Source organism: Talpa occidentalis, unplaced genomic scaffold, assembly GCF_014898055.3.
Source record: "Talpa occidentalis isolate TD23 unplaced genomic scaffold, MPIMG_talOcc4v2.1 talOcc4.10, whole genome shotgun sequence".
Classification (NCBI taxonomy): domain Eukaryota; kingdom Metazoa; phylum Chordata; class Mammalia; order Eulipotyphla; family Talpidae; genus Talpa; species Talpa occidentalis.
In genome coordinates this window covers 27,317,016-27,342,854 of record NW_023600993.1, presented here as the reverse complement: position 1 = coordinate 27,342,854, position 25,839 = coordinate 27,317,016, and the positions used below count along the sequence as shown (strand labels likewise).

The following is a 25,839-nucleotide window of genomic DNA, read 5'->3' as shown; positions in this document are numbered from 1 at the left end:
GTTCATGGTGTCACTGGTCCTTAGTTAGACTCCCAGAGTTGTACTGGAGAACCTACAAGACTCGCAGTCTCTGCTGCCCACAGCAAATGCATATGTAAAAGCTGCCCCAAGTTGATCACTGCGCTAACCCAGTTCTCATGGGCATATAAAACTTCTGCGTTATCTGTGTCTTTGTCTTCATGCTCCTTCACCCTGATGATCAAGAGCTCGCCCAAAGCAGTGGCAGCAGGAAAGGCATCAGAATTGCCTCGCTGCACCATCTTGTCACCTCCTAAATGGGGGCTTAATGGCCTAGCCAGAGATGAGACCTGTCAAGTGAGCCTCCAGGAAACACCTACCCACATTGCCAAGGAGATCTTGAGCATTCATTTTGAGTGGAGTCAGCAAGGTTGATGCAGTTTGAATGACTAGAAGGAGTCGTGACTTGCAAGGGCTGCCAGTTCTAAGCCTCAGTCCCTGTGGCCAGTTCCATAGGCAGCTATCCAGTTCCTAGTGCTTGCAGCTCAGCACAAGACCACTTTCTGACACCTGCGTTTCTCTCCTCAAACACTACCACTCTCTCCCCTCTGCAAGGGATGTGGAAAGAGGCCTTGGCCTGAATGTTCTGGATAATTAGGAAGAGGTCTTTGCAGCCCTGAGTACACCCGCAGAAGGCCAGGAAAGCAACCTAAGACTTAATGGAAGTGTCTAATTAAGAAGCTACTGCTTGAAAGGTCAACCTGTAAAGATAAATGTGTGGTCGACTGTGTAAATATGACCTTGTGTGCTCATTTCATACGCTGACTATAGTGTGGAAAGAAGATTCTTCAGCAGATAACACTGTTGATGGTGTGACATTTCAGTAATTCCAGGTTACTCATTTTTAATTCCAGAGAAGTAAGAGGTATTTCCTGTGACACTACTCAGGCAGAATTTAGCGATGGCTCCTTTATTAGCTTTGTCTGGGACTCCTTGAAGCAGGATTTGGGCTTTTAGTCCCGAGCACTCAGCATCTCATCTGTACTTGGTACCAGCAACAAATTGCAAAAAAATGCCTACAATCCTTCATTCTCCTTGCTTCCAAACCCTCTACGATGTGACTTTGGAGCAATTCCCATCAGGTGGTGGGATCTATCTCCCAAACCTGAATCTGCACTGTGACTTGCTTTGAAAATTGGACGCCATGGAGGTGATGCTGTGAAAAGCTTTTTCCTCTCACGTGGGGTGGTGTCAGTATTAGGCCTGAAGATCCCTCCCCATGCCCAGCCCACCCTGGGCGCGGCCTCAGTGCCGGTAGAGGTGCTCTCAGAAACAGCTTCATACTCCGCTTACGCCAACACAGCAGGGTCTCAAGAGCCCTGTTCCCAGCACAACCTGGGTGTTGTGTATTGGCTGAGAAGCCGGACTACCACAAATGTTTGCTCTCTTTGGAGCCCAAAGACCATTTCCTAATACACAATCCACTCCCATGACGAGGGAGTGCCCGGTACAGTAGAGTGGGAGGTGCACTGCACATGAGGGAGCTGCTCACATCCCAGATAACATTAAGCAGGCAAATTTATTATGACTAGTTCCAGCAGATGGCGGTAGAGTGTCTCTTTCTAACAAAATCAGTCAATTTTTCAGAATTTTCTGACAGATGGAAGTAAAGTTTCCGGTGGAAGGGGCACAGGGCCATTTACTAATTTGCCAGAGGTGCCATATGGTCTACCTGTGACTGCGTCAAATTGATATATTATTTCTTACATAATTAAAACAACTATTTCAGAAAAGGAGGCTATCACCTTTGTGCTTTTGTTTAGAACCTGGTTTTGGCTTTTGATAATGAGCCCACAGACCAGGGCTGGGTTTACGAAGCATGTGTACTTTCTTTGGTCACCCAAACACCCGTGTCCTGCCAGGTCTGCCCAGTGCCACAGGGCCTGATCAGGGGGGCTGTACAGAAGAGACATGTCTCAGGGAGTCCGAGTCCTAATGACTACTCACACTCCAATTAACTAGCCCAGGTCATGTTCTGGCTCAGAATCCTGTTGCTTTCTCCCAAGGGACCGACGACATTCTCAGACTGTTCCCAGCTCTGAATTACAGTGACTGCTTTTTCTCTCGGTCCCCTATGCAGACTTGGGACTGCAGCCCGTGGGGCACCCAGCTGTGTGTTCAGGGCCCACACAAGGCACAGAGTCCTTGCTCCATGACAACTTTTTGCAAAGAGGTTTTGGAAGACTGAACTTTCAATTTTTATGTAATGTCTATTACTTCACTATAAAAGCATATTAAAAAAAGTAGATTAAAGATATATTATGAAGGATAAAGAATGATAATATTCTATAAATTAGGATTACTACAGACTTCCAAAACTTGTCTCCCCGGCAGCAGGCCCCCCGTGGCACACACCTGCACTCACTAGCATTCATAGTTACTGTGGGAAGTGCTGGGCAAACTTATTTTTGCTGCCAGCTAAGCCCATACTGAGGTGATGGGAAACGCTCAGTGATGAGTTCAGCTGGATCCTCAGCAGCTCCACACTCAATTCCAATCCAATGGAGTCAATGTTTTCCTGTACTTTTTTCTGGAAACTTCCAGGGCTTGCTTTGCCACTTGAGGGGCAAAAGGTTCTGTTTGTAACTATTCTGTCTGTAGCAGAGGAAACACTCATGGAAGCTCTAGAGAGGAGAGGCTCCCGCCAAGCTTTGCTCAGCTGCAAGCCAAGGGAGCAGTGCGCCTTCTGGCTTCGTGTCTGTGCTGGTCCTGATCAGGGCTGCAGCCCTGAAGACCAGCTCCTTGAATCCTCCTGACAAATTTACACAATTTTCTGATATAAACTTTCATCAAAGCACTGCCAGAATACTCCCAGGGAACCAGCAGATCTCCCCCAAATAGCCCTAATTAGGGAAGAGTTGCAAAGGCATGGGGCCTAAGAGGAAATAAGGCCTGGCCAAGTTTTGGGGTCTGTGGTCCTGCTGCACCAGCATTCTTCCCAGCTCATTTTGGGGTGAGTGGAGAGCTGGCGACTTGACTCCATGGGGTCTTCACCCCATGGAGTGAAGCTCCCTCATCTCCTCCTCCTGGCCTTCAGGTTGTCTCCTGATCAGCCATGCCAAAGACCTTGGACAAACTCCTTCTTTGGACTAACTCAGGGTCTTATGTTTATGGATGTCTTCAACGACTTTACTATTTATACAGCATGTCTCTGTCTGGGGATGTCGACAGCACAACATCAGCCCAATATTTACTTCCAAACATAAATAAGCCCCCACTGAGTCTGGCACATGGTTTTAATTGCAACAGTGCGAAGGATGTTTGTGTGTGCACGCACACGCGCCTGTGCTGGGCACTCTCTGTTTCTTTGAGCTCTCCTCCAGAGGACCGACCTCAGAGCCTGGTTGGAGGGGAGGTGATAACCTCAATGACCCCTGGAGGGCCTGCCAAACCTTACACATTCTCTGAGCCATTTCACAGATTTATTTTTCTAAGAGTTTCTGCTTGAGGTCAGAGTAATGCTCACAAATGAAAACCAGGAGCCCAAAGCCAGCTCTGAAGCAGCAGGCTCCTGGAAAAGACCCAGCTGACAGAGGGTTCAAGACGGGCAGCAGACACACGGCAGCCTGGCTCTTTACTTGAGAAAGGAAAGAGCTAGCAGGTCCCAGGCCTTCAGAGAAGGGCCGGTCACAGGCTGCCGGGCAGTGCCAGAGGCCCTGCCCTTTGCTCCAGGCTCTCTTGGCTTCCACCAGGAGTGAACGGGGGAGAGAGGAAGGGCTCCTAGGCTGAAGCAGTAGAGGAAGACACAGAGTTTTTCTGCTTCATTGAGAGGTGGCCTGTGTGTTTTGGCAAACTGCACAGGGCAGGGGGAGAGCCGTGAGGAGGGCGTGGAAGGAGAGGAAGGAGAGAGAAGCCTGGGGCCCGAAAAGAGGCTTTTTCTTCTCAAGGAAAAACTTGCCAGCATCTTCTCTCTCTTACCACTGTACTCAAAGGCTGGCTTAAGGAGTGGAAGGAGCACTTCTTAAAGGTGAACGTCACACGGGAAGAGATTCCCCACTCGACCTCTGACAGTGGACCTTTCTCCTCATAGCCAGCCTGTAGGATTGTCTTAAAGAGGTAGTGGGCGCAGGCCCAGGCAGCCTCAACCCCAGGCAGGAGCTAAAGGGAAAGAGAGGGGACTCATTTGGATTTCTCTCCCCTAAAAGAGTTTCAGATTTCAAAGTTTTCTCCTGCATGGTGGTTTGGCAGGCTACTGTAATCCTCACACATAAAGTTTAAATTATGGCTCCCAGTGTCTGCTAACATCCCGGCTTTGGGAAAGCTGATTAGGATCCATTTCAGTATGAAGAAGGGTCTGGTTAGCTCGGGGCCCTCATTGTGGATTTTGCACTGGAGCCAAGGTCTGCAGCCGCCAAGCATGAGGGAGTGACTGGGATGCCAGCGGGCGGGTGTTCCGTGGCTCGGGGTCTGCCCAGAGTCAGGGGCTGAGCGAGGAGGCAGCTGAGCACCAGGCAGCGAGCAGGCAGTTTGTGTAGGAAAAGGCATTTGCTGAGCCTAAAGGGGTTTCTGTTTTAGACAAAGAGCAGATGATGGGTGGGTGGGTGGGACCACAGTGATGTGGGGCTGGTGACACAGGCACCCCCACCTGACCAAGTCCTCCTCACTCCTCAGGGTGTCTTGGCTTAGCCACTGCCTCTGCTTTCCCCAGAAGCCTTCAAGATGAGGGCTCTGTCGGCTCCCCCTGGCCGGCTCTCCCAGGCCTGGCCCCAGAACTCTGCTGAATAGAGGCACCCGCCATCTAGCAAGCATAAAGTGTGCTCACCCAAGGCCCAGGGGCCACAAAGAATGCACTGGCACAGCCACTCGCTCTGTTCTATGTTCAGCACCATGTCATGATTTAGGTCAACATGACAAATATTTGGGTACAACCATTTTTGGTTCGCGAACTCCAGGTAGTAACAAGCAGCCCCAGGTAGCGAAGTAGAGCTACTCTAAAGGCAACACTGAGAGAGGTGGCTCCAGAAGGGCAGAGGCCGCCTGATACCCACCTGTCTTTAGAGGCCCCAGGAGAAGTGTCTCCTGAGCAGCAGTGGCCACTGAATACCACTTGGTGGCTTTTCCTTTGAAAGGAATGGAGGGAATTATAGAAGAACTATGATCAGCCGATAGGTCATAGACCATTAAGACTTCCCTGTGTAAGTCAAGTGTGAGGCTGGACTTTAGGTCCATTCATAAACAGATTTCTAGGCACTAGGCTGTCCTCAGGACATGGCTCTCTATTCACTACACTGAATGCATCCTTCTGAGGAAGCAGGCACAGGAGTCAGAGTTGACCAGTCTGAAGTTGAAGTTTTAGAAATATGTGGTCTTCAAAATAATCCGACATTTCATTTGTCTTTTCCAACTGCCTGTAAAGTCACCATATTTGCTTAGCTGGGTCGATCAGATTCTCTCCCTGCCAACTCCCTGCCTCTAGCCACAAGTGCCAGGAGTGGGCAACTGAGCTGAGCTAAGTCAAGCTGCAACACACGGAGGCATCCAGTGACACAATCAACTTTTCTGCCACCTCTTTAGTGATGGCAAGATCTCATCTGGGTCAAGGTCCAATGGTGGCCACAACCCTGCCATCTCTCCCAGCCCATGGCAGAAGGCAGGTCTCCTTTCTTGGGTCCTGGCTTTTTGGTTCACACACAGTTGGGTGACCTCAGGGTCCTGGCTACCCCATGAAAGTCACCTCCTGCAATCACATGCTTTAAACAAACACAACTGAAGCAAAGCTAAGCAGATGACAGGTAAAAGAAGGCAGAAAAGTGCACAGGAGATGAAACACCCCCAAGGAGCAGAGCCAAGTGGGGTGGTCACAGGAAAGGCGTGCATGCCATGAGAGAGGGGGGTATGGTTGCCACGGTGGTTGCCATGGTCTCCATTCTCTGTTCCCTTCAGTATCACATACTAGCCATGGAGGATGGTGTGCCCTCTCGTTTCAAAAGTCCATGCAGAAGGAAGTCACACACGTGCATGCACATACACACATGTGCGCACGCACACACATGCACACATACAAACCCACAGCCTTTACTGTCTTTTCAGATCCCAAACACTGAACTGGTTTTGTTCTCCACCCATAAACCAGAGGCTGTCTGGGCAGGAAGCAGAAGAGAGAACTAGAAATCTATCTGGCCATGTAGATTAGACAAACAACAAATTGGCAGGTTTTTTTTTTTTTTTTTTTTTTTAAAGATAATATCTACCGTTGGCAAATATACAAGAAAATGGTTATTTCTGATAAACTTCTTGTGGGAGGGTGAATGGGGAGGACCTTTCCAGAGGGCAGTGTGCAGCATGTAATAAAATATACATTTCTAGAGTTTTATCTTAAGGATACAATGAAGGACTTGTGCAAATAGTTGGCTCCAAGGGTGTTCACTGCAGCACTATTAAGAGAAGCATGAAACCAGGAGTCACCTAAGTTCTAGCGCCTGAGGACAAGCAGAGGAAGTGCGGATACCTGCAGCCTTAGCAGTGCTGGAAACAGGCTTTGCCTGATCTGAGAAAATTAAGATGTGAAATAGTAGCCTGGAAGTCTGGAAGATAAACTGTCTTTCAATGAATGTGCTCAATAAATTTTTCTCCCAATGCCAGACATTTTTTCAGTTGAAGCACTTCAGAACTGAAAGCAACCCAAAGTGCAATGGTCAATCTGGGAAGTGTACAATAAACACACTTTTTCCTGTGTCTTTAGACTTCTTGGACCCCCTAAAATATATTTACTCTATTTTTCCCAGTTCATTAAACTCACTGCTTTAAATTTAGAGATAACCAACTATATTACCAGAAAATTTACCATATGATTAAAAAACAGGGTGATGTTATGAGAACGCCTGGCCCGTGGCGATGAAGCAGAACAGAAGGTCAAGTGGTGGCGGGTGTGCTCCACATGGTGATTTCTGGGATTTGCATTCCTGAGGTCCTCGCCTCTTCTTTCTCTTATTGATATGTCACTACCTATGATCAGTAAGTAGCCACTACTTTGCTATCCCAAAGAAACAATTTGGATTTAAAGCATCCATGCAAAATAATGTAAAAAAACCCGGAGCACTGGAAAAGCAGGGCTGTGGGGTCAGGAAGTTCCAGCTATGGTGGCTGGTGCTGTCGTAGGAGCTGGGGACAGATCTGGATCCCACCCATCTGGAACCTCACTGTCCAGTGGCTGAGACAGACTTCGTCTGATAATGACCCTGTGCCACTATTGGCCAACCTGGAGGCTCTGGCGTAAAGAAGCTTCTCACATCCCTGGGAGGACAGTGTGAGACAAAGAAACCACCTAGATGTGGGGTGAGGACACCCCTTTCTCCTTAAGACAGTGACAAAAGGCAAGGCACACAGGATGAGCAGATGTCCCCTGAGGAAGGGGGCAGGGGTCACCTTCAAGTGAGCCACGAGGGGCTGGGAGCACGGACAGTGATGCCACCCAGGTGGCACCCTGGCTGGTGGCCCATCCCAGGCACCAGTCTCCTGGGCACAGAATCCTTTTCCAAGTGGGGAAAGAACAAAGAGTTTCCCTGCGGTTTCTTTTCTGTATTTTCTTCAAGTATAAGTAAATCACCCCAGTCCCAGCAGTTGCTCCTCAAGCACCTGTTTTGGTGTTAGGATCCCACTACCCCTGTGTCAGGACTGTGGGTGACACTGTTAGGGCAGGGAAGAGGGGAGTGAGATTTTTGCTTCCTCTAAGGCGACTCCATCCTCAATCCTGAATGGCCTCGAGAGGAGCCAAAATTCCATTAGTTGCCTCAGAGGGACCCTCGGCCGTACCTGCTCCACGAAGGAAGTCCCGACAGGAAGCTCTTCCAGGGAGAACCGGCGCCCATGGTGGGGGCCACAGACCTGCTCTCACCAGACTCACCTTCCAGAGCAGCACAGCCAGCAGTAGGAAGATGAGGATTCCCACTAGCAAACTGATGGCGATGATCCAGCCCACGACGTAGCCACGGGGCTCCAGGTTGTGCAAGGCCTCGAAGACCACCTGGAAGGCAGAGCCAAAGTGAAACAGTTTCCCAGATGGAAGCTCACCTGGGCTTAACATCTGAGCCAACGAAAGAGATGTGTTCAGACTCTTCAGTTGTTCCTAAAATATGGGCTCTGTTGAATAGTTTCCTGGATAGATGGATAGGTTTTTTCACTTGGATCTGAAAAGGCACTTGACATCCAAGCCCCAGTTCTGAAAAGGGTTGTAATGATACACCTGATTTAAATATCCTGCAGTGAACACAAGTTGGTGAAAAACTTAAAGGTATACTATGTTCTTGTGTACATCAGATTACAAGCCTCCCTTTCATGAAGGTTTGTAACAAAGAAGACGTGTCTTCCATAGAAGACAGGGCTTCTACTCTGGGTTTGACTCCATGCATGACTTAGTGATTGGTTGATGAGTGCCAGTGCCTCGTAGAGGGTGGACTCCATGGGGTGGGGGCACAGTCTGCCAGGGGATGCATCGCAGTGCCTGTCACACTGACGCCACTCCCTCAAGGAGTTGTGCTCTGCTTTCCAACTGGAGCCAAATGCAAATGCAGCCATGTCTTGGTTAGGCAAATTTTCACAACTTTGAAAAAATTTTAGGGGGTGGAAGGGAGAGGGAGAGTTAAGAGCAAAGAGGAAAGGAAGCACCATGGATCATGATGGTGGACTAGGGGTGACTTGTGCATAATTGAAGCACACAGCTCACTGAATTTCCACAAGCTGAATGCTAAATGCACCTGGGTAACCAGCATGCAGCTCAAGACATGACTTGACCAGCTTCCCAGGAAAGCTAAAGCCACCCTCCATCAAAGGCAATCACCACCCTGACTTAGAACAGCCTAGATTAGCTTCACCTACTTTTGTCCTCAGTCTAACTAGAATGAATCATCACAAACTACTGCATCTGGCTGAGGTTGCAGCTTGTCTATTCTCATTGCTGCATAGTATTCCATTGTGTGAAATCCCCACAATTTAATTATCCAGTCTATCTGTTTAGAGGCTACTACAAAGTATGATTTACAGGTAATAGGCAATCTTGAAGGAGGAATACTTGGGGTGGGAGGTGGTGGGACAGAAATGACACTGAAATCCGTCCTTTTAGATCCACTACTTTCCATCTGGTTTAAATGAGAGATTCTTATCTTTAAAGACAGATACTAATGTCTTTAGGTTTTTCCCCTTGAAGGCTGTGGATCAAATTACCTCCCACATTCGCAATCTCTATGGCTGAGTGATGCAACCTTGGGCAACCAAGATGCTACAATTAGTTTCCTCCTCTGTGAAATGGGAAAAGGGGAAACAAAGGAGTTTGGTGAAAGTACCAGGCTTGAGGTCCCAGAGTAAAAGTCTGCTAAGCCCTTCTTATTGACGATGAATTGCTGGGCTAAGACCAGCCCTTAACAGTCTCCAGGACACTGCTTGACCCTCGGTGTCTGAAATCTGCATCCTGGCAAAGCCATGCTGGAGGACAGAGACCATAAAGAGTATCTGCTACAGTTTAGTCTATATTCCACAAGAATGCCCTGTCACTTCTGGGAATGTGTGCTTAACCTTTGATTATTTTTATTTATTTATTTATTTATTTTGTTTAGTTTGTTTGTTTGTTTATACATGCACTGGGTACAGTCAGAAGCGCGAGAGGGTGAGAGAATTCACCAGAGCCAGAGCAGGGAGCAGAGCAGGCAGAAGGACCGAAGTACACTGCTGAGGGGAGCAGCGAGCGGCAGGAGAGGTCTGCGCGCCATGTGGGACCCTCCTCTGGTGGCCGGGGAGCAGCCGGGGATAGAACCGGTGCCGCAGAGGCCGCGGGCAGCTTGGCAACCCAGCGCTCAACCGCCGCGCCACCCGGGGAGGCCCACCTTTGATTATTTTTAATGATGCTGCTCATCTTGGCCGTGTGCTTAATGCTCTAGCAGAGCTGATTCCTGCACATCACTATTTTAATAAACTCACTTGTAGGGGATGATCTGAGCATCCTGTTGCTCTGAGAAGGCACATCTTAGACAAAAATGCAACGGGGGGAACACAGCAGGGACTACATGCAGAGTCAAGAAGTCCTGACAACCAGGGCTTGGCTTCACCACCAATGAGTTGGAAGTTCCTGGTGAAGCTCCTGACCTGCTCAAAATTTCTTTTCTTTCCATCCTCTGGTTCCCATCCCTAGTTATGCCCCAGTTCAGGCTCACTCTCCTCTCAGCAGTGCTATTTCAGGAGCCTCAGAGATGCCTCCTTGCAGTAAGAGTTGTCTTTCTAGAACACAGGTCTTATCATGTCACTTTTCTGTCGAGTGTTCCTTTATATTGAATACAGTCATGTGGTACTTAATGATGGGGATATGTTTTGAGAAATGTGTTAGGTGATTTTGTTACTGTGCCAGTATCAAAGAGAGAAATTGCACAAAGTGAGATAGTGCAGCCTCCCGCACATGTAGGCTACACCATCAGGACCACCTCTATATGTCTGGGGTATGGCTGACCAGCATGCTGTTAAGCGACACATGGCTGTATACAGTTCACAGTACCAGGCTCCTTTCAATCTAGTCTCTTCCCAGCCCCCTGGAGCACCAGTGAGCCAATGAGAGTCCTCTCCCCTTATGAGACCTGTGGTCACCAACCTCTCAGCAGGCTGCTCTTGACACCTAGAAGGTTCATTTTTGTCTACTTCACAAACTCCAATGTTGCTCATCTTAAAAATATTCACACACTTCAATCCAGTCATTCTGAATTGAAAATTTACTCAGTCCAGAAACATAAAATACAGAAAAAATTTTATATTCAAAGATGTTCTCTGCAGAATTATTTGCATTAGTGCAGAATTAGAAATAGCTTAAATGTTTGACAATAGAGCAAGAAAGAAGTAAATCATAGTCAATCACAAAGTGGAGTACTATAGAGTTATTAAAAATGATAATAATAAATCTGGCTGTCAAGGTATAATTTTCAAAAACTTTAAAACCAAACTCACACAAATATACAGCAAATACACGTGAAAGATTTATTTAATTCATTATCAAGGGTATCAGCAGGATGGCAAAACTAATTCAAAGAAGGATCTCAATCTTGATGAGGATCTGAATATGTCTATACATACACATACACATACACACACACACACACACACACACACACACGATGAATGCTGAAATCAGATACAAAACTGGCTCTACCCTGCAGGGAAATAGGCAGGGATTATATTTTCTGCCAGACCGCAATTATTTTCATCTTTACTGGCAAAGGTTATTTATAACTTATCAGGCTTCTATAAATTTATATATAATTTCACAGAATCTGGACTATAGACTTAGGCGGGACTGTCTAACCAGTGCTTTTCTCAAACTTTAATGTGTAAGGATCACATGAGGAATCCTGTTATAACGTGGATTCCGAACCAGTGAGTCCAATTCATTTCTGAACCTGAACTGATTCAGAATCTGAATCAGTTGGGGCCTGAGGTTACATTTCAAATAAGCCCCTGATGTTGCTGGTTCAAGGACTGCACTTTTTGAGAGAAAGGGGCTAAGAATGTTCCAGTATGCTACTGAATGAACACACAGCCATCTTTTGCCTGATTCATAAGTTTTACATCCTTTTACAAACATGTTAATAAAATGGAGAAATGATACATATTATTAAAAGAAGCAGAATGACAGTTTAATATCTAGACTTCAGTTTCATAGAAAATGGTAGAAAAATTTAAATAGGTGGTTTCTGACATTATGAACATTATTTTTCTATTTTCTATTAAAATACTTAAAAATATAAGCATTTTAAAGCCAACTTAAAAAAAATTTGAAAAGAGAGACTCTGCTCCAACATCTCTTCTAAGACGCCTGGCCCACTCTTTCCCTTCTCAGCAGAATGAATCATTCTCTGAGCTTTTTTCCTCTTTCAGCAGAGGAAATCATCTCCAGTGCCCCAGTGCAAAGAACAGAGCAAGTGGAGATTCTCTGGCTGTAAAGAAGGTGGGCAGCCATAGTCCCACCTACTCACACCCCCTTCCCAAGCCTACCTCTCCCTCCCCCAGTTCCAGCTGCCCAGGGCCACTACAAAGGAACCAGGACTCCACAAAGTTTAGTTTTAAAACCATAGCTGAGTACTTCAGAGTCCCAGCTCTAGGTCCTTCCTCTGTGAGGTAGCGAGATATCAGGATCTTCCTGCCTGTGACATCAGGATACTGTGAATTCTGACAGAGCAGAGGTTTGAATGAAAGTTTTCCTGTCACCTAAACCAAGGGAGTGATTCATTTTGATGCTCAAATGTACAAATTAATAAATTCAATGTCCTTCCTGCTATAATCTTAGATGAAGCATGAATATGATTCAGTCTGCAATAAAAAAGATGATCGGATTTGAAGCTGGAGTCCTCGGTATGTATCTCTTCTCTCTACTTCAAAAATATACTTGTAAATGCTATTTCTTTTGGAAAAGTCCTGTCCAACTATCAGTCTGTTTGTCTGTCCATCTATCTATCCACCCACCCATCCACTCAAGAGTCTATCCATGCATTCAACAAATGTGTATGTAGCACCACTATATGCCAGGCACTGTGTGGTTCACTGATGAATAGAACAGGTAGCCTTTGCCTCATGAAACTTCTAGTTTGTTAATAATACCGGCCAATTAGGTAAATAAATGCAAAATTATAAGTCTGGGGAGTTCCCCCAAGATAAGAATAATTCTGAGATAGGCATGGCAGTCAGAATGAGTTCCTTGAGGAAGTGTTTGAGCTATGGATTAATGCATAAGAAGGTAACCAGTCAAAAAGTTTGAGGGAACATCATTCCAAGGAGAAGGAACAGCATGTGCAAAACCCCTGTCAGGAGTGAGCTTCACAGGAGTGAAAAATTGGCAGCAGACAGAAAGAACAAGAAGCAAAAGGAAGATATTCAGGATAAGGCTGGTGAGACAGGAGGTGGGGGAGGCCATGTTAAGAATGATGTGCTTTATCGTAAGACAAATGGGAATCCAGGACAGTGTCACGATTGGTTATTTTGCAAAAATAACCTGCAGAGTAAATCTAGATTAGAAGGGAGAACTTAATATGCAGGTCCAAAGAACAAGAAGCCCCAGAGGCTGAGCGATGGGGAAGGCAGATGCCTCACCAGTGAAGGGATGGTTGATTTAATGGCCATGGACTGAAGCTGAAAGGCATATGTGCTGGACATTAACAAATAAAACATGAGGATTAGAAAATGAGGACTAAGAGGATTTGCCTCAATAGAGCCTTCCAGAGGACAGATGTCAGGCTGGGACAAGGGGCCTCCTGCCTGCTGCTGTGATGTTTACTGCTCCTGGAGTTGGCAGGCAATGTCAGGGCCCACCAAGAGCCAGCTTCCAGTCAGATGCAGCTGGCGAACCTAAGCCACAGCACTTCCTTCACTATTTCTGGAAACTTTTACATTCTGACCATTGCAAATATGCCTAATGTCATAGCTGGAAATGCTCAGGTCTCCAAAGGCCTGAAATATTACCACACGGGGTACACCTGGGGCAGGGCTGGCCCACAACTCTGCCGGACCACAGTTCCATCAGGGAAGGCTCAGCCCAGGCCTGGGTGGATAAAGGGCAATTACAACAGCAAGGTGCACTCAAACATGTCTCACAGTGGGAAGGGATTTAAGTAAAGCAAAGACTGGAAATGAGAAGAACATCTGGGACAAAGAAATGACATGTTCACCTGCTTCTGATTATACCTAATGGCCAGAGGGGGTGTGGGCGCTGGGGAAATGTCTCCAACAGAGCCATGACTTAATTGTTCTCAGAACGTCTCCCTCACAGAGCACCCCAGCTCAGGGCAGTCTGGAGATTGATGCAAAGGACATCAATGAGCAGACATGGCAAACAAGCCCTGCCTCCAGTCACCAGGTCCCAGAAATTCCTTGCTCTGTTAGAATTTGCAGAGGAAAGAGTAGGGCTAGTGCTGGTTCCTTTGTTGTTACTAATGGGACACTTTTGTTGAGAACTAACTTGTGGCAGAAACTGTGCTGAGAGGTTTTCTATCTATCACTCCTGATAATCCTCAGCCAAGGCTCTTTAAAGGGAGGAGGGGAATGCAGTTCGTTTACCTCAGGCTATCAGGACTGAGGAGTGCTAATTCTCCTCTTGACGAGGAGCTGTGCATCTGGTTAGGAACCAGACCGCAACGGGAAGAGTTCCAGAATCAACAGTCCACTAAGTCTGAACATGATGTGCTTCTGAGGCCACCACAGCCAAAGGTCACTCCTTAGACTGAGGGCCAGCTGCTCACCACCCATGGCTGCGAGTCCCATCGCTGGCTCAGGAGGGTGTCCCACGTGTGTGGGCGTGGGGCACCAGGACAGGGGGTCAGAGGCACAAAGGATCAAGCAGGACCCGTGGATCCCAAGCAGGCAGACCTGGGACTGGTCCTGGCTTTTCCCCTGACAAGCTGTGGCACCTCGGGCTGCAGGGTCCCTTCACCTCCTGGAACCTGTTTCCTCAACAGAAAACGGGAACCATAACTTCTTGTTCACCTGGGACAACACGGGAGTAATGGGAGATTCCCATCAAATGTCCTACACTCACAGGGATCGGGTATAGCAGCGCCTCTAAAACAGCCACACCACTAAGCATAGCAGGTCAGGTGAGCACTGAGCAGAGCAACCTTCCAGGCAAATGCTGGTTCTCTGCCCACATGCCTCTGGTCCCTCTGTGCTGTGCTGTGCTGTGCCCACCCCAGCATCTGTGTGCTTCCACTTCTCATGGGTGACCTTTCCCATGTGGTGCACTGGGATGATACAGCAGCATGGCCCTCACTGCCTCCTGGGGCAGCGCCTAGCCAATGGCTGACAGGTCTAGGAGTTTGCAAGCCTAGCTCCCTTGCTTCAAGGTGGGACACACTGTGAGGTGTTTGAGTGTCCGAGTTCCTTCCATGATCAGGCTGGGGCTACATTTCCCCTGAAACCTCACCCTTGCTTCCCTCCTTCCCTTTCCCTGTCCTGACTCTCTGCTTCCTTGCTTCCTTCCTGGTCTTACCAGAGCCCTTCCTTAGTGCTAATGACTCACACACACCCTCACCTCGGGGCCTGCTTGAGAATCTAGCCTCCACAGCACACCACTGGCTCCTCCTGGTCCACGCATAAACTCCTCACAGGCTTCTCCTTCCGGCAGCCCACTCTCCCCTCCTCAGCACAGGCTCCTGCAGCGCACGGCCATGAACAGATGTTTGTGCCATGGACGTCTTGAGGCTAATACTTTTTCCTTGTTCATACTTAATAGAAATATAATTCATGTCTAGTGAAAGAATGAACTGAACAGCAGCCTTGTCCTAAAATATGGATGAACTGAACAGCAGCCTTGTCCAAAAATATGGATGAACTGAATAGCAGCCTTGTCCTAAAATAGGACCTTCTAGAGATATGGGTTCTATGGAAGGCAGGGGTTCAGTGAGGGGGTGCAAAGGCTTCCACAGAAAAGATTAAAGGTGGGGGAATTCCAGGTTCCCCACCTCTGACTCACACCAAAGAATATTTTAATTTAGAAATGGATCCTGTCCAAAAATAATAAAAACAATGATGATGATGTCGGGAAATCATTGACTTAGAGTAAACTGACCTTGACATTTAAGGATCTGGGGGTGGGAGAGTCTCATTTTTCATGCGGGGCATCCTGTTTGGCTCTTTATATCCCACAAGAGCTACTATTAGCTGAATCGCATGTGGATGCGCCAGGCAAGGGGCTGGGACCACGATGTTATTGGATCCCTCCCAACCCATAGGGTCAAACTGCTACCCCTTTACTGACATAACTGTACCTGTCGATTCCTATCTCATCAACCATCAGATTCTTGCCAGGTGACAGTCACCACCTGGCAACGAGTGTCCTCATTTCTGTCCTTGCCCTCTGTAACCCACTGCCCGCAGAGCAGCCTGTGATCTTTTAAAGAGATGCATTGGATCATGCCACTCCCTGCTCAAGACGGAAAGTTTCAATGACTTCCCTTTGGAACTGTCCCCTGATATCACAGCGTGAGAACGCTGCCTGTCTTCTATCGCGGATGTCTCCACTGCTCACCTGGTCCTGATACCTGGAACATGCCAAGCTCTTTATGCAGCTACCCATTCTCCTCACCGTCCAACTGGGACACTTTCCCAAGCTTGGTGAACTAATTCCTTCTTACTCTCCAGGTCTCAGCTTCTTCGGAGACACATTCCTTTTGATTCCCCTCGGTCTAAAGCAGCTACTACTACGGAATGGATCTCAGTTTGAAATGCAACACCATGTACTTCCTTGCTCCTAACTGTTATACCCTCAGTCAGCTCTGAGAGAGTGGGGGCCATGGCTATTTTGCTCCCTGTTGCTTCCTCAGTGCCTAATACAGTGCCTGGCCCATATCAGGCACCCAATAAATATTCATCAAATGAATAAGCAAATGGTAACCCTTAGGAAATAGGACTCACATGTTTTGGAAAACTCTACTGGGATTTTTTCCAACCCTTTGTGTTTAGAATTTAATTTTCATATGTTGGGGTGTAAGTGAGAAGGCCACCTATCTTTTTGATGATGATATAGGATGAGAGTGGCGATGACCTTCCAATGACCCTCTTCTCCATCTTACATCTCAATGTAACTTGAGGTTAGGGGTAAGAACTCTCTTGCCATGTGGAACATACTTCTACTTTGATGGGCCACATAGTGGTAGAGCATAAGTTCTAGTTAGTCCTAGTTTGAGTCAAGCAGCAGGATGACAAAGGAAATATAAGTGGCATCTTTTGGAGGAAACTTCACCACATTAGATGATGCCCTTCTGGTTGAACTACCTTGCCTTGTGCCTTTGACTGGGGGGAGCAGTGGTAGAGAGTAGGGTAAAGGGGACATTAATGTGAGGGGTGATCTCCTGAGATGCTGGGGCATGTCACCATTCTTTTGGGAGCTCTCCCACCCCCCAAAGGGATTGTTAAGCCCACTCAACATCTCCAGGAATTCAAAACATCTTTCCCATGTCATAGATGATGAACAGGCTCATAGAACTTATCTCATACCCACAGTAACACAGTTAAGAAGAGAGGGAGATGGTATTATTTTTTATTCCAACGGGAAGCTTTGGTGCTCTCTATTCTCAGAGGAAAAGGTCAATCTGGAAGGACCAACTACCCAGAAGGGCCAACACTGGGAACTGAAGCTAACTAGCCTCAGAGAAAATAAAGTTGGAACTTTGTCCTGATCATTTAGTGCTGGGCTGTCAGGTTTGTTTGGAAATAGCTGCATAGCTGCAGTCACGAGGCTTTACTCTGGGCTTTGATTTCGACTGAGAAGGGAAAGCCCCCCCCTCCCCCCAAACCGGAGTGAAGGGAGCCAGGCCTCTGGAACCTGCCCATTGAAGAGCCGGCTGGGCTCCTGTGCACCTGGGCAGTTTTAACAGACACTTCAAAGCGAGTCATTTCTTTCATTTCCATACTGGATACTGTGCATCTGTCCAGTCCCTTTCGTCCAAGGAGGCTCAGGGACTATGTGACCTAGTGACCAGACTGGAAGGCAAGAGCTCCAGGCGCTGCCCTTAGCACAGCCTTTGCGACATCTTGGGCAAGCCATTTCTTTCCTCCAACTATCCTCATTCAGTAGGGGAAGAGGCATCGTGGTTCCAACCCAGGGAGGACCCGGTGGGCTCTGCTGAAGTTATGAGCCCTCTCCCCACTGCGGGGCAAGGGACACCAATGGCAGCAGTCGTGAGAGGGAGGAGAAAGCCTCTCTGGACACGTGGTTCCTGTGGCAGACAGTGAAGGGCCCTCATAAACCAGCAAGGAAGACTGCTCTTCCAAGCATGTTACTTCTTACAACGAAACAGAACAAAGCAAAATGTACAAACCCTTGTCAAACAGTTTTGGACAAAGAGTACCATGTCCTCTTCATTAAGGCTGCAGCTTCCCCAGAAGTGACCAACAATGACATGGCCTAAATAGGACAAAGTTTGGCTCAGGTGGGAGCCCACAGAGAGCAGGGGTTGGCTGGCCTGACACTGACGCTCAGGATTAGAGTAGCTCAAGGGGCCGGGAGGTGGGGGGGGGGAGGCGGGGCGGGGACGGACATGTCTCACTTTCTAGCAACCTGGTATTGATCCCCCTTCCAGTCTGGGGAATCCTTTTCTAAATGAGGGTGAAACTACACTCAGTAGCTGGAGTGCCCCTGAGCGGCTTTCCCTGGGGTAGCGAGTCCCTGGAGAGGGGCCTAACCTCAGCCAGCAAGAGGCTCCTCCCAGACTCCAGGACAGGAGGCGGAGCGAGGCCAGGGACCACTGCGCCCAGGCACCTTGCCAGGCTCTTCCTGTGGCCTGCCCTAGTCTGTGGTCCCAGTCCCTTGAGTTACGTGCTTCCTCTCCTATCCGCAGCCTGGTTCTCCAGCCTTTCTGGCAATTCTGAGAGCAGCTAGAGAGCCTTCTGACACCCCAACTCTGATGAGATGAGACAGAGCCAGTCTTCAGGCTTGGCCCTGAGATCTCAACCTGGCGCACCCCCACAGCAGTGACTTCCTTCCTCACCTGTGGGTGGACAGGCTTACCGTATATTCCACTATTTTAAAATATCAAGAAAACAGTAATAAGTTGCTAGTAACTTATGTAGGTTTCTCATACATGAGAAGGAGTTTGGGGTGGCAGCTCGCAGTAGCAGAGCTGATTCTATAAACTTTTGGTTTGCCCTGGGGGAGTCTCTAGCCTCCGTTACTGGCAACTCTCCCTGAAAGTGGGAAGGGTTGGGCTGAAGGGAGAGGAAATTCAGCACATTAGGGACACCTGGCAACCAACACCGAGTGTGGTCCCATGGGACTCACCTGGGATTTCAGGTTTGGGGTGGTTGTGTTGGACACATGTTACACCCCACCGGGAATCACCCAGATCTACTTATTAATAAGCAGGACAAATGATTCAAGAATCTATTACATATCCCCAGGCATTCATTTAGATGCTCTGGAAAGCCCTACTCTTATCATGGCATAAAAATAAAAGCTATAAAGAATCATAGAAAAATGACTTGATTTCCCTACCAGTTCAATGAACAGTTATATATACTTTTATATGGTTAAAAATCAGATTGCTCCTCTACTCACCTATGCCCCACTCAATACCAGCTACAAGTACATTTCCTGTTCATTCCAAGGCCATAAAAATTTGGTGCCTAATCTAAAATCTTGTGAAATTTTGCCTGATTTAAATTTGGTGGCTAGCCTCTATGGAAATTTCCCCTCGGATGGTTGACAGAAAGCCAGGCATTCAGTAGAATCATACCAGGAAGAACATATTTGTTCTAAAAAGGCAAACCTTCCTACTCAGAAAAGATTTTTGTTTTTCCTGCCAGGAAAGTAGAGAACAGAATGGAGAACTTCATCTTAGCTCCAGGACTCAAAAGCAAAGTCATGGAAAGCAGGAGGGGAAGGGGCCTTATGGGGCACCCCGTGGGTGCTACTTTTTTCTTGGAAGTACTGAAATCAGTTGAAATGAAAGCTTCTTCCAAAGAACTCTTGATAATGAAAACATCACCACATTGTTCAACATGGCACAGTAATTAATGGAAGTGATATTTTGGGGGCCCATAGATGACTCAGAACCCCAAAATGGAACATTAAGCAACCTCATCCTGGATCCCACAGCTCAGGTCTCTAATTGAAGGCAATGTGTTCGTGATATTATTTTTCAACTACTCAAGAGATTCCACCTGTAGAAAACCTGGTGATTTTTCCCGTTAGCCCTTAATTGGGAACACTGTGGCCCGCCAGAACATTCCAAAGCTCTCACTCACATGGAGCAGGTCTTTCATTCTATAGAACTTTAAATTTCATCATTTATTTATAGTTTATTTACGTATTTATTTTTAAATGAGATACTATTAGGACACTCCCAGCATTAGGATATGGTTTGCCACCATAGTGCACCTGCCACGGAATCACCCACAGCCACACCTCCCCAACCCATCCCCGTAGTCCATCGTGCTCCCTTCCCTCTTGGTTTTTACTCCTCCCCCCACGCTGGATGCTTCAGTTCTGCAGTCAGCTTTCAAGAGTTACCAGAGCTATGATGATGAGCATCAAATAAGCCTTCTCCTTCACTTCCCAAGTAAAGGTCTGAATTAGCAGTGAAATGGTCAAAGACAGGGAGGAAAAGGCAAAGTCACATTACAAAGATTTGACCTGCCAGAAAACTGACCCTAAATAGCAAAGGACTCCAGAGTCACTTCCTGTCATCCCAATAAGTTTCTGTTACTAACATAACTGCTTGGACAACTTCCCAAGTGCACAGAAGTGTGAAGTTCTCCTCTGACAATCCTCCCCACACTGGGGGGCATCCAGATGCTGCCTTAACACTCCGACCCTTTTGTGGGTTCACGCTATCCTGCACTCACTGAGGTCGTGGCTGCTCTCCCCCAAGAGGACTGAGATTTCACTGAGGTCCCCAAGGATTCCTGTTCTATGTGGAACCACTCCAAGCAGGGCCCCAGGGGTGTGCTTCCACCTGATTCCCACCCTAACATTTATACATGTGCTATCTCTGTTATTATAAATGCTTTTCTTTGTAAGAAAATCGTCTTTATTAATTTATCACTTTTAGAAATTTGTCCCAGCATCACTGACTCTTCCAAGAGAAGGTAATGTCTTATAAAGAGAGGAGATGAAAAGGTAGCAGTAGGGCACTGTCCTTGGCAAAACCAGCTCAGAGGCACCTATCTCTTTGCGTGGGATCTGCTCGTGGCCATCAAAGGGTGAGCTTCCACTAACCCCACCCCACCCTGAAAAAACAATCAAAGGCAGTAAAATTCCAAGGCCACGCTTTTCTTCCAGCTCCACCCACACCCCCACACCCAAGCCTCTTGGCTGCCACACCATCCGGTGTCTCTGATGACAAGGGGATAGGCAGAGAATACAGGAGAAGGTTCTAGGGCTCAGCCATGTGGATATGGCCTCTTACGTTATTCTAGTAACTTGTTTTTAAAACACCCAGTGTTCATCCATGGAGCAACGTGATTGGGAAGGCAAGTGAGTTTTCAGGGAAAGGTCTGAGAAAGATAAAAATAGTCTTGGCTTCAGAGTGAAACCCAAGTCCTGTCAGGGGCACTTGCAGGCTCTTTTCCCTGTGGTTGGTCATAGCTGGGAGCTTTCACGTCGTGATGGCATCCCGGAGAACAACGCCATCACGAGAGCAAACCACAGTTCTCTACGGGGACCTGGAAGTCCAGGCAGCCTTGGTCGTGGGGTGACCAGAGAGCCAACATCGTGGCTCCAGGCCATCTTCACCCGCAAACTCCAGCACCAAGTCTCCCAAGCCACCCAGATCACCCTCTGAAGAGGGCAGCCCCAGACGTGGCCGACTCACCGTCAGTTCCTCGGGGCTCCCGTTGGCCAACTCCACCACCCTCAGGGCTGGGTCTGCCTTTATCTTGGCGTGGGTTATGAACTGGATGACTGATGAGCTGTCCTGTGGAGGAGGCAACACAATTCACTGTATGATTCTTCAAGGACCACAGTCAGGCTTCTGCCACAGGCCAGAGCTGAAACACCAAGCGTCAACGTGGACCAGACAAAATTTTTATTGCTGAACTAGACACCTCCCCAACTCAGGCACCCCCATGAACAGAGATTTCCAGTCTCCCTCTTGAGAATTCTTTGTATCATGGCGAATGTTGAGGAGCTGTGGGCTTCTGCCAGTCATCCCCACATGCCAGCTTGTGCACTGCAGTTTCCAAGTGGGAAAAGCCAGATATGTGGATATTGGTATTGACATATTCACAACGAGGAGAGAATAAATAAAGCTGTCTCATTGTGTACAACAAATCCAGGCCTGGCACTGCATCGAAGGCATCTGATTTACATTTCTCAAACATCTTCCTTCCCTGACCACAAGCCTCAAACCCAGCACACGAGCTACTTTTAACTCTTTCTTTGCTCCTCAGTGAAGCTGTGATGGAGTCAAAGCCACTGAACACGAGTGCCTGTCTCTTCGATGGAGAGACGAGAAGGGGGGAAGCGCTGGGTTACAGTGTTAGCTATGGCCTGAGCAGAAAGGGGGCTGGAGTGGAGCTGAGCACATCAAAGACTCAGGAAGGCCCACCAGCCAGACATGGCAGATACTTTGGTGTGGTCTCAAGTTCAAAGCCACTGATGTAGATAATGAGAAATGGCTCCAAGGCAGGGCTGGAGAAGGAATTTGGAAAGAGACAGGGGTTGGCAAAACTATGGTTTAGGGAAGGGCTGGAAGCTTGAGCCAGTAGTGTGGATGATGCCACACTGATTGTGGGGTGAGAGGCGGCTGGTTTCTATGGGAGAAACACAGAGAAGGCAACTGGAGTGGGTACACAGTCAGCATCATGCCTGGGGCTGGCCGGGCACCGCGGGCAAGGTGTCCCATAGTGTTCCCACCCACATCACTCAGCTAGTCCACCCCACAAGGAGGTATATACTCATATGCCAGCTTTGACCCATTTCTGGTTAAACCTATCCCCAAATATGCAAGTAGCAGACTCTCTCTATAAAACCAGTTCCGAGGAGGCCTTTGCTCATCTCTCCAAAGAAACCATCAAACCTTCCTGGGAGGACCTACAGGATGCCACTTTGTGAAATTCACCTGTGATTTTTGCATTACTTATAGTTCTTTTAAAAAACAGCACTGAAACATTTTAAATGCTTCTGGGAAGCTTGGCACTACAGGAACTTCTCCTGTTAATTACGGAGAAACAGTAAATAATATTGTACGTAAATAATCTTTACAATTTTGTAAATCTGTGGTTTTATAGGTCAGGATATTCTATATTTTCTATTTTGGATCATCTCATCTTAGATATTAATAATGACACTAATGATGATAATGGAAGCTAAAGACAGGGTACATGAGGAGTGTCTTCAGGATGGGGCCCTGGTGTCTGCAGCACACTGTCAAAGAAATCTGAATCCTATGATAAGGAAAAAAATCAGTTTGTACATTTCAAATGAAAATTTGCTAAGGTCAGAAGAACTAAACCACAAATTCCCTTGTCTGGGGCCAGACCTTGAGGTCAAAGGAAAACAAACACAACTGTAGGCCCAAGCAAAACCACAAAGCTGGCGCTGGTTGACACCCTCAGGGAGGGTCCTGGAGACATCTCACGCTCTACTCCCTGAGGGAGGTTGTGGCCGGCTTCAGGGCTCAGCACACTGCATTTCAAGCTCTAGAAGCAGCTGGGGTCCCATCTGCCTTCCAGGTCAGCCTCATTCTAGGTTTTCCTTTATACCTTGAATTCTGGCTGGTTTCTCTTGAAAGGGTATTGTCAGGGAGAATGATCCTCCAACATCCACATGTGATACCCTATAACTTTCTGTTCCCTTGGGGTGCGGGCTGGGCTGGATGGCCCATGAAGACAGTAATCAGTGGGACATGTTCCTTGGAAAGGGGTCACCACTGGTCACTGAGAGAAAGAGATGAAAAAGACACAGTGGTACGCACAAGGATGGCGATGGCTTGCACCCTGACAATTAAGTGCAGATGGCTGTCCTGTGAGTACAGCCACCTGGGTTGAGGGTGAAGGAGATCAGAGTGGCTTCTCACCATTAGCAGGGCCATAATCAGGGCTCTCTCAACAAGGGCAAGTGATTTTTGGTTATGTGTGAATTATAGGTCAAGGTTCATTTATTTTTGCATATGAATGTCCAATTGTTCCAACACCTTTTGGAGGAAGAAAATACCTTTCCATTGAACTACCTTTGCAACTTGTTAAGAATTAACTGGTTATATTTGTGTGCAAATTAACTGGCTATATTATTCAGCTCTATTCTATTTCATTTATTATGTCTGTGTTTCCACTTACATCACACCATTTAAAATTTTTTTTTAGTAATTTTTAAAATTAAGTAGTAGGAATCCATTAACTTTGTCTTTTTCCAAATGGTTTTGGTTGTTATAGTTCATTTTCCTTTCCTTATAAATTTTAGAATCAGGTATCCTACATTTACATAAAATTCTGTTGAAATTTTGATTGGGATTCCATGAAATCTATAGATCAATTTGTGAAGAATGAATACCGTAACTACTTTGAGACTTCAATCAATTAATACGTCTTTTCATTTCTTTAGTTTTTTTCCGAGTCATTGGTATTTTGTAGTTTTCAAATTTTGCATATGTTTTCTTTTGGTGTTTGGAACCCAAATTCCATTGGAAGGGAGGGGTTTTCCCACTCCACTAACAAACAGCCAACTCACCATCTGAGCACCCAAGAATTCAACTGCATTCTGACACTATCTACCAGAGACAGTATCAGATTCCACAGGTTAAGGATTCAATCCTACAGGAATTTTTCCACCCCCATCCATCCCTGACTTCTGAAACCAGCCACAAGCTGGTTACCCTAGGTTGTTTCCCTGCCTTGTGACATTTTGACTATAGATTCCTACAAGTTCCCTCCTCCTTGGACTTTAGACTCCAGCTGCAAGTTCAGATTGTTATCTCTACTCTGGCCAACTGAATATGAATCAGAGATTCCTAAGACCCCTTCTCAGTCTCAATGATTTGTTATAATGTTTTGATTGCTAAAGCTTTGTACAGTTTCAAGTCTGGGAGTATGATATCTTCATTCTTTTTTGGTCAAGATTGCTTTGGCTATTCAGGGTCTTTTGTGGTTCTATACAATTTCAGTAATGTTTGCTCTTACTTTGAAGAATGCCATTGAAACTTTGATAGGAATTGCATTGACTCTGCATATTACTTTGGGTAAGATGGCCATTTTTTTTTTCCTTTTTTTCTTTTTTTAAAGATTTATTAATTTATGCATATAAGAGCTGGGGGGTATAGGCCAGAGGTGCAGGGGGGTGAGAGGATTCACCAGAGACAGAATGGGGAACAGAAAGGCAGACTGACTGAAATACACTGCTGAGGGGAGCAGCTGGGGAGACAGGAGAGGTCTGCTTCGCCATGTGGGCTGCTTCCTGGCCGCCCGGGGATCGAACTTGTGCTGCAGAGGCTGTGGATTGCTTCATAGTGCTGTGCTTAACCCCTTGCACCACAGGGAGGCCCCAAGATGGTCATTTTCACATGGTATGGGGAATAAAATTGTCACCAGGGCCCTTTGTTAAGAAGATGCCTCCCCTGGTGGCGCTGGCAGTTGAGCGCCATGCTGTGAAGCTGTCCACAGCCTCTGCAGGGCCGGTTCAATCCCGGCTGGCTGGCGAGGGTCCCACATGGCGTGGCAGACCTCTCCTGTCTCGCCCGCTGCTCCCCTCAGCAGTGTATTTCAGTCAATCTGCCTGTTCTGTTCCCCACTCTGTCTCTGATGAATCCTCTCACCCTCCCACGCATCTGGCCTGTGCCCTGGTTCTTGCATAAATAAATAAATAAATCTTTAAAAAAAAATATGTACCTGGATGGGTAAGATTGCAGAATCAGAGTCCTTCAACTTGACCTGGGAACCCCTGCCAAGAAGGGACTTCCAGACTCCCTTTGGAATCACAGGATGGACAGTGGTGTCTAACTTGTGTTTGGTCCTCTCATTTTGTAAAGGACAGGAGTAGCAGGGAGGCACTGCTGTGAGCTCAACTTGTCCCAAACCAGTTGTCCTCCAGAGGAAGCCAGAGAAAGCAATCCTCCGGTTCTCCACAGTGTGTGGGGCTGCACCAGCTACAGATGGAAAATGGGTAAAACACCCCCTGCTCCCAAAGTCTACTTCCTTTCAGGACAGTATACCTAATTGAAAAAATAACATTAGAACAACTTTTCATACATCAGTGAGTTTATACAGACTCACACATTTTATCTTTCCAAAGGAAAATAAATAGAACCTTTGTGGCAAACATACATATTTTATCTTCACATGTGATTTTTTGTGAAGTATCTTGTTGGATGTGATTTCTTATACTCAAAAGCTTGCATGCAAAAAATAAATCATAGTGAATTTTTATGGTAT

The 25,839-nt window shown here is 47.0% G+C and overlaps 1 protein-coding gene across 1 annotated transcript in view; it reads right to left on the bottom strand.

The window, feature by feature from the left end:
• The window catches only part of ITGA9 (integrin subunit alpha 9), a 284,237-nt gene that overhangs the window by 5,721 nt on the left and 252,677 nt on the right, over nucleotides 1-25,839 (bottom strand). Inside the window, 2 exon segments of the mRNA XM_037526417.2 lie at nucleotides 7,862-7,981; nucleotides 21,288-21,389. Of these exon segments, the coding sequence (XP_037382314.1) occupies nucleotides 7,862-7,981; nucleotides 21,288-21,389 (222 nt within the window).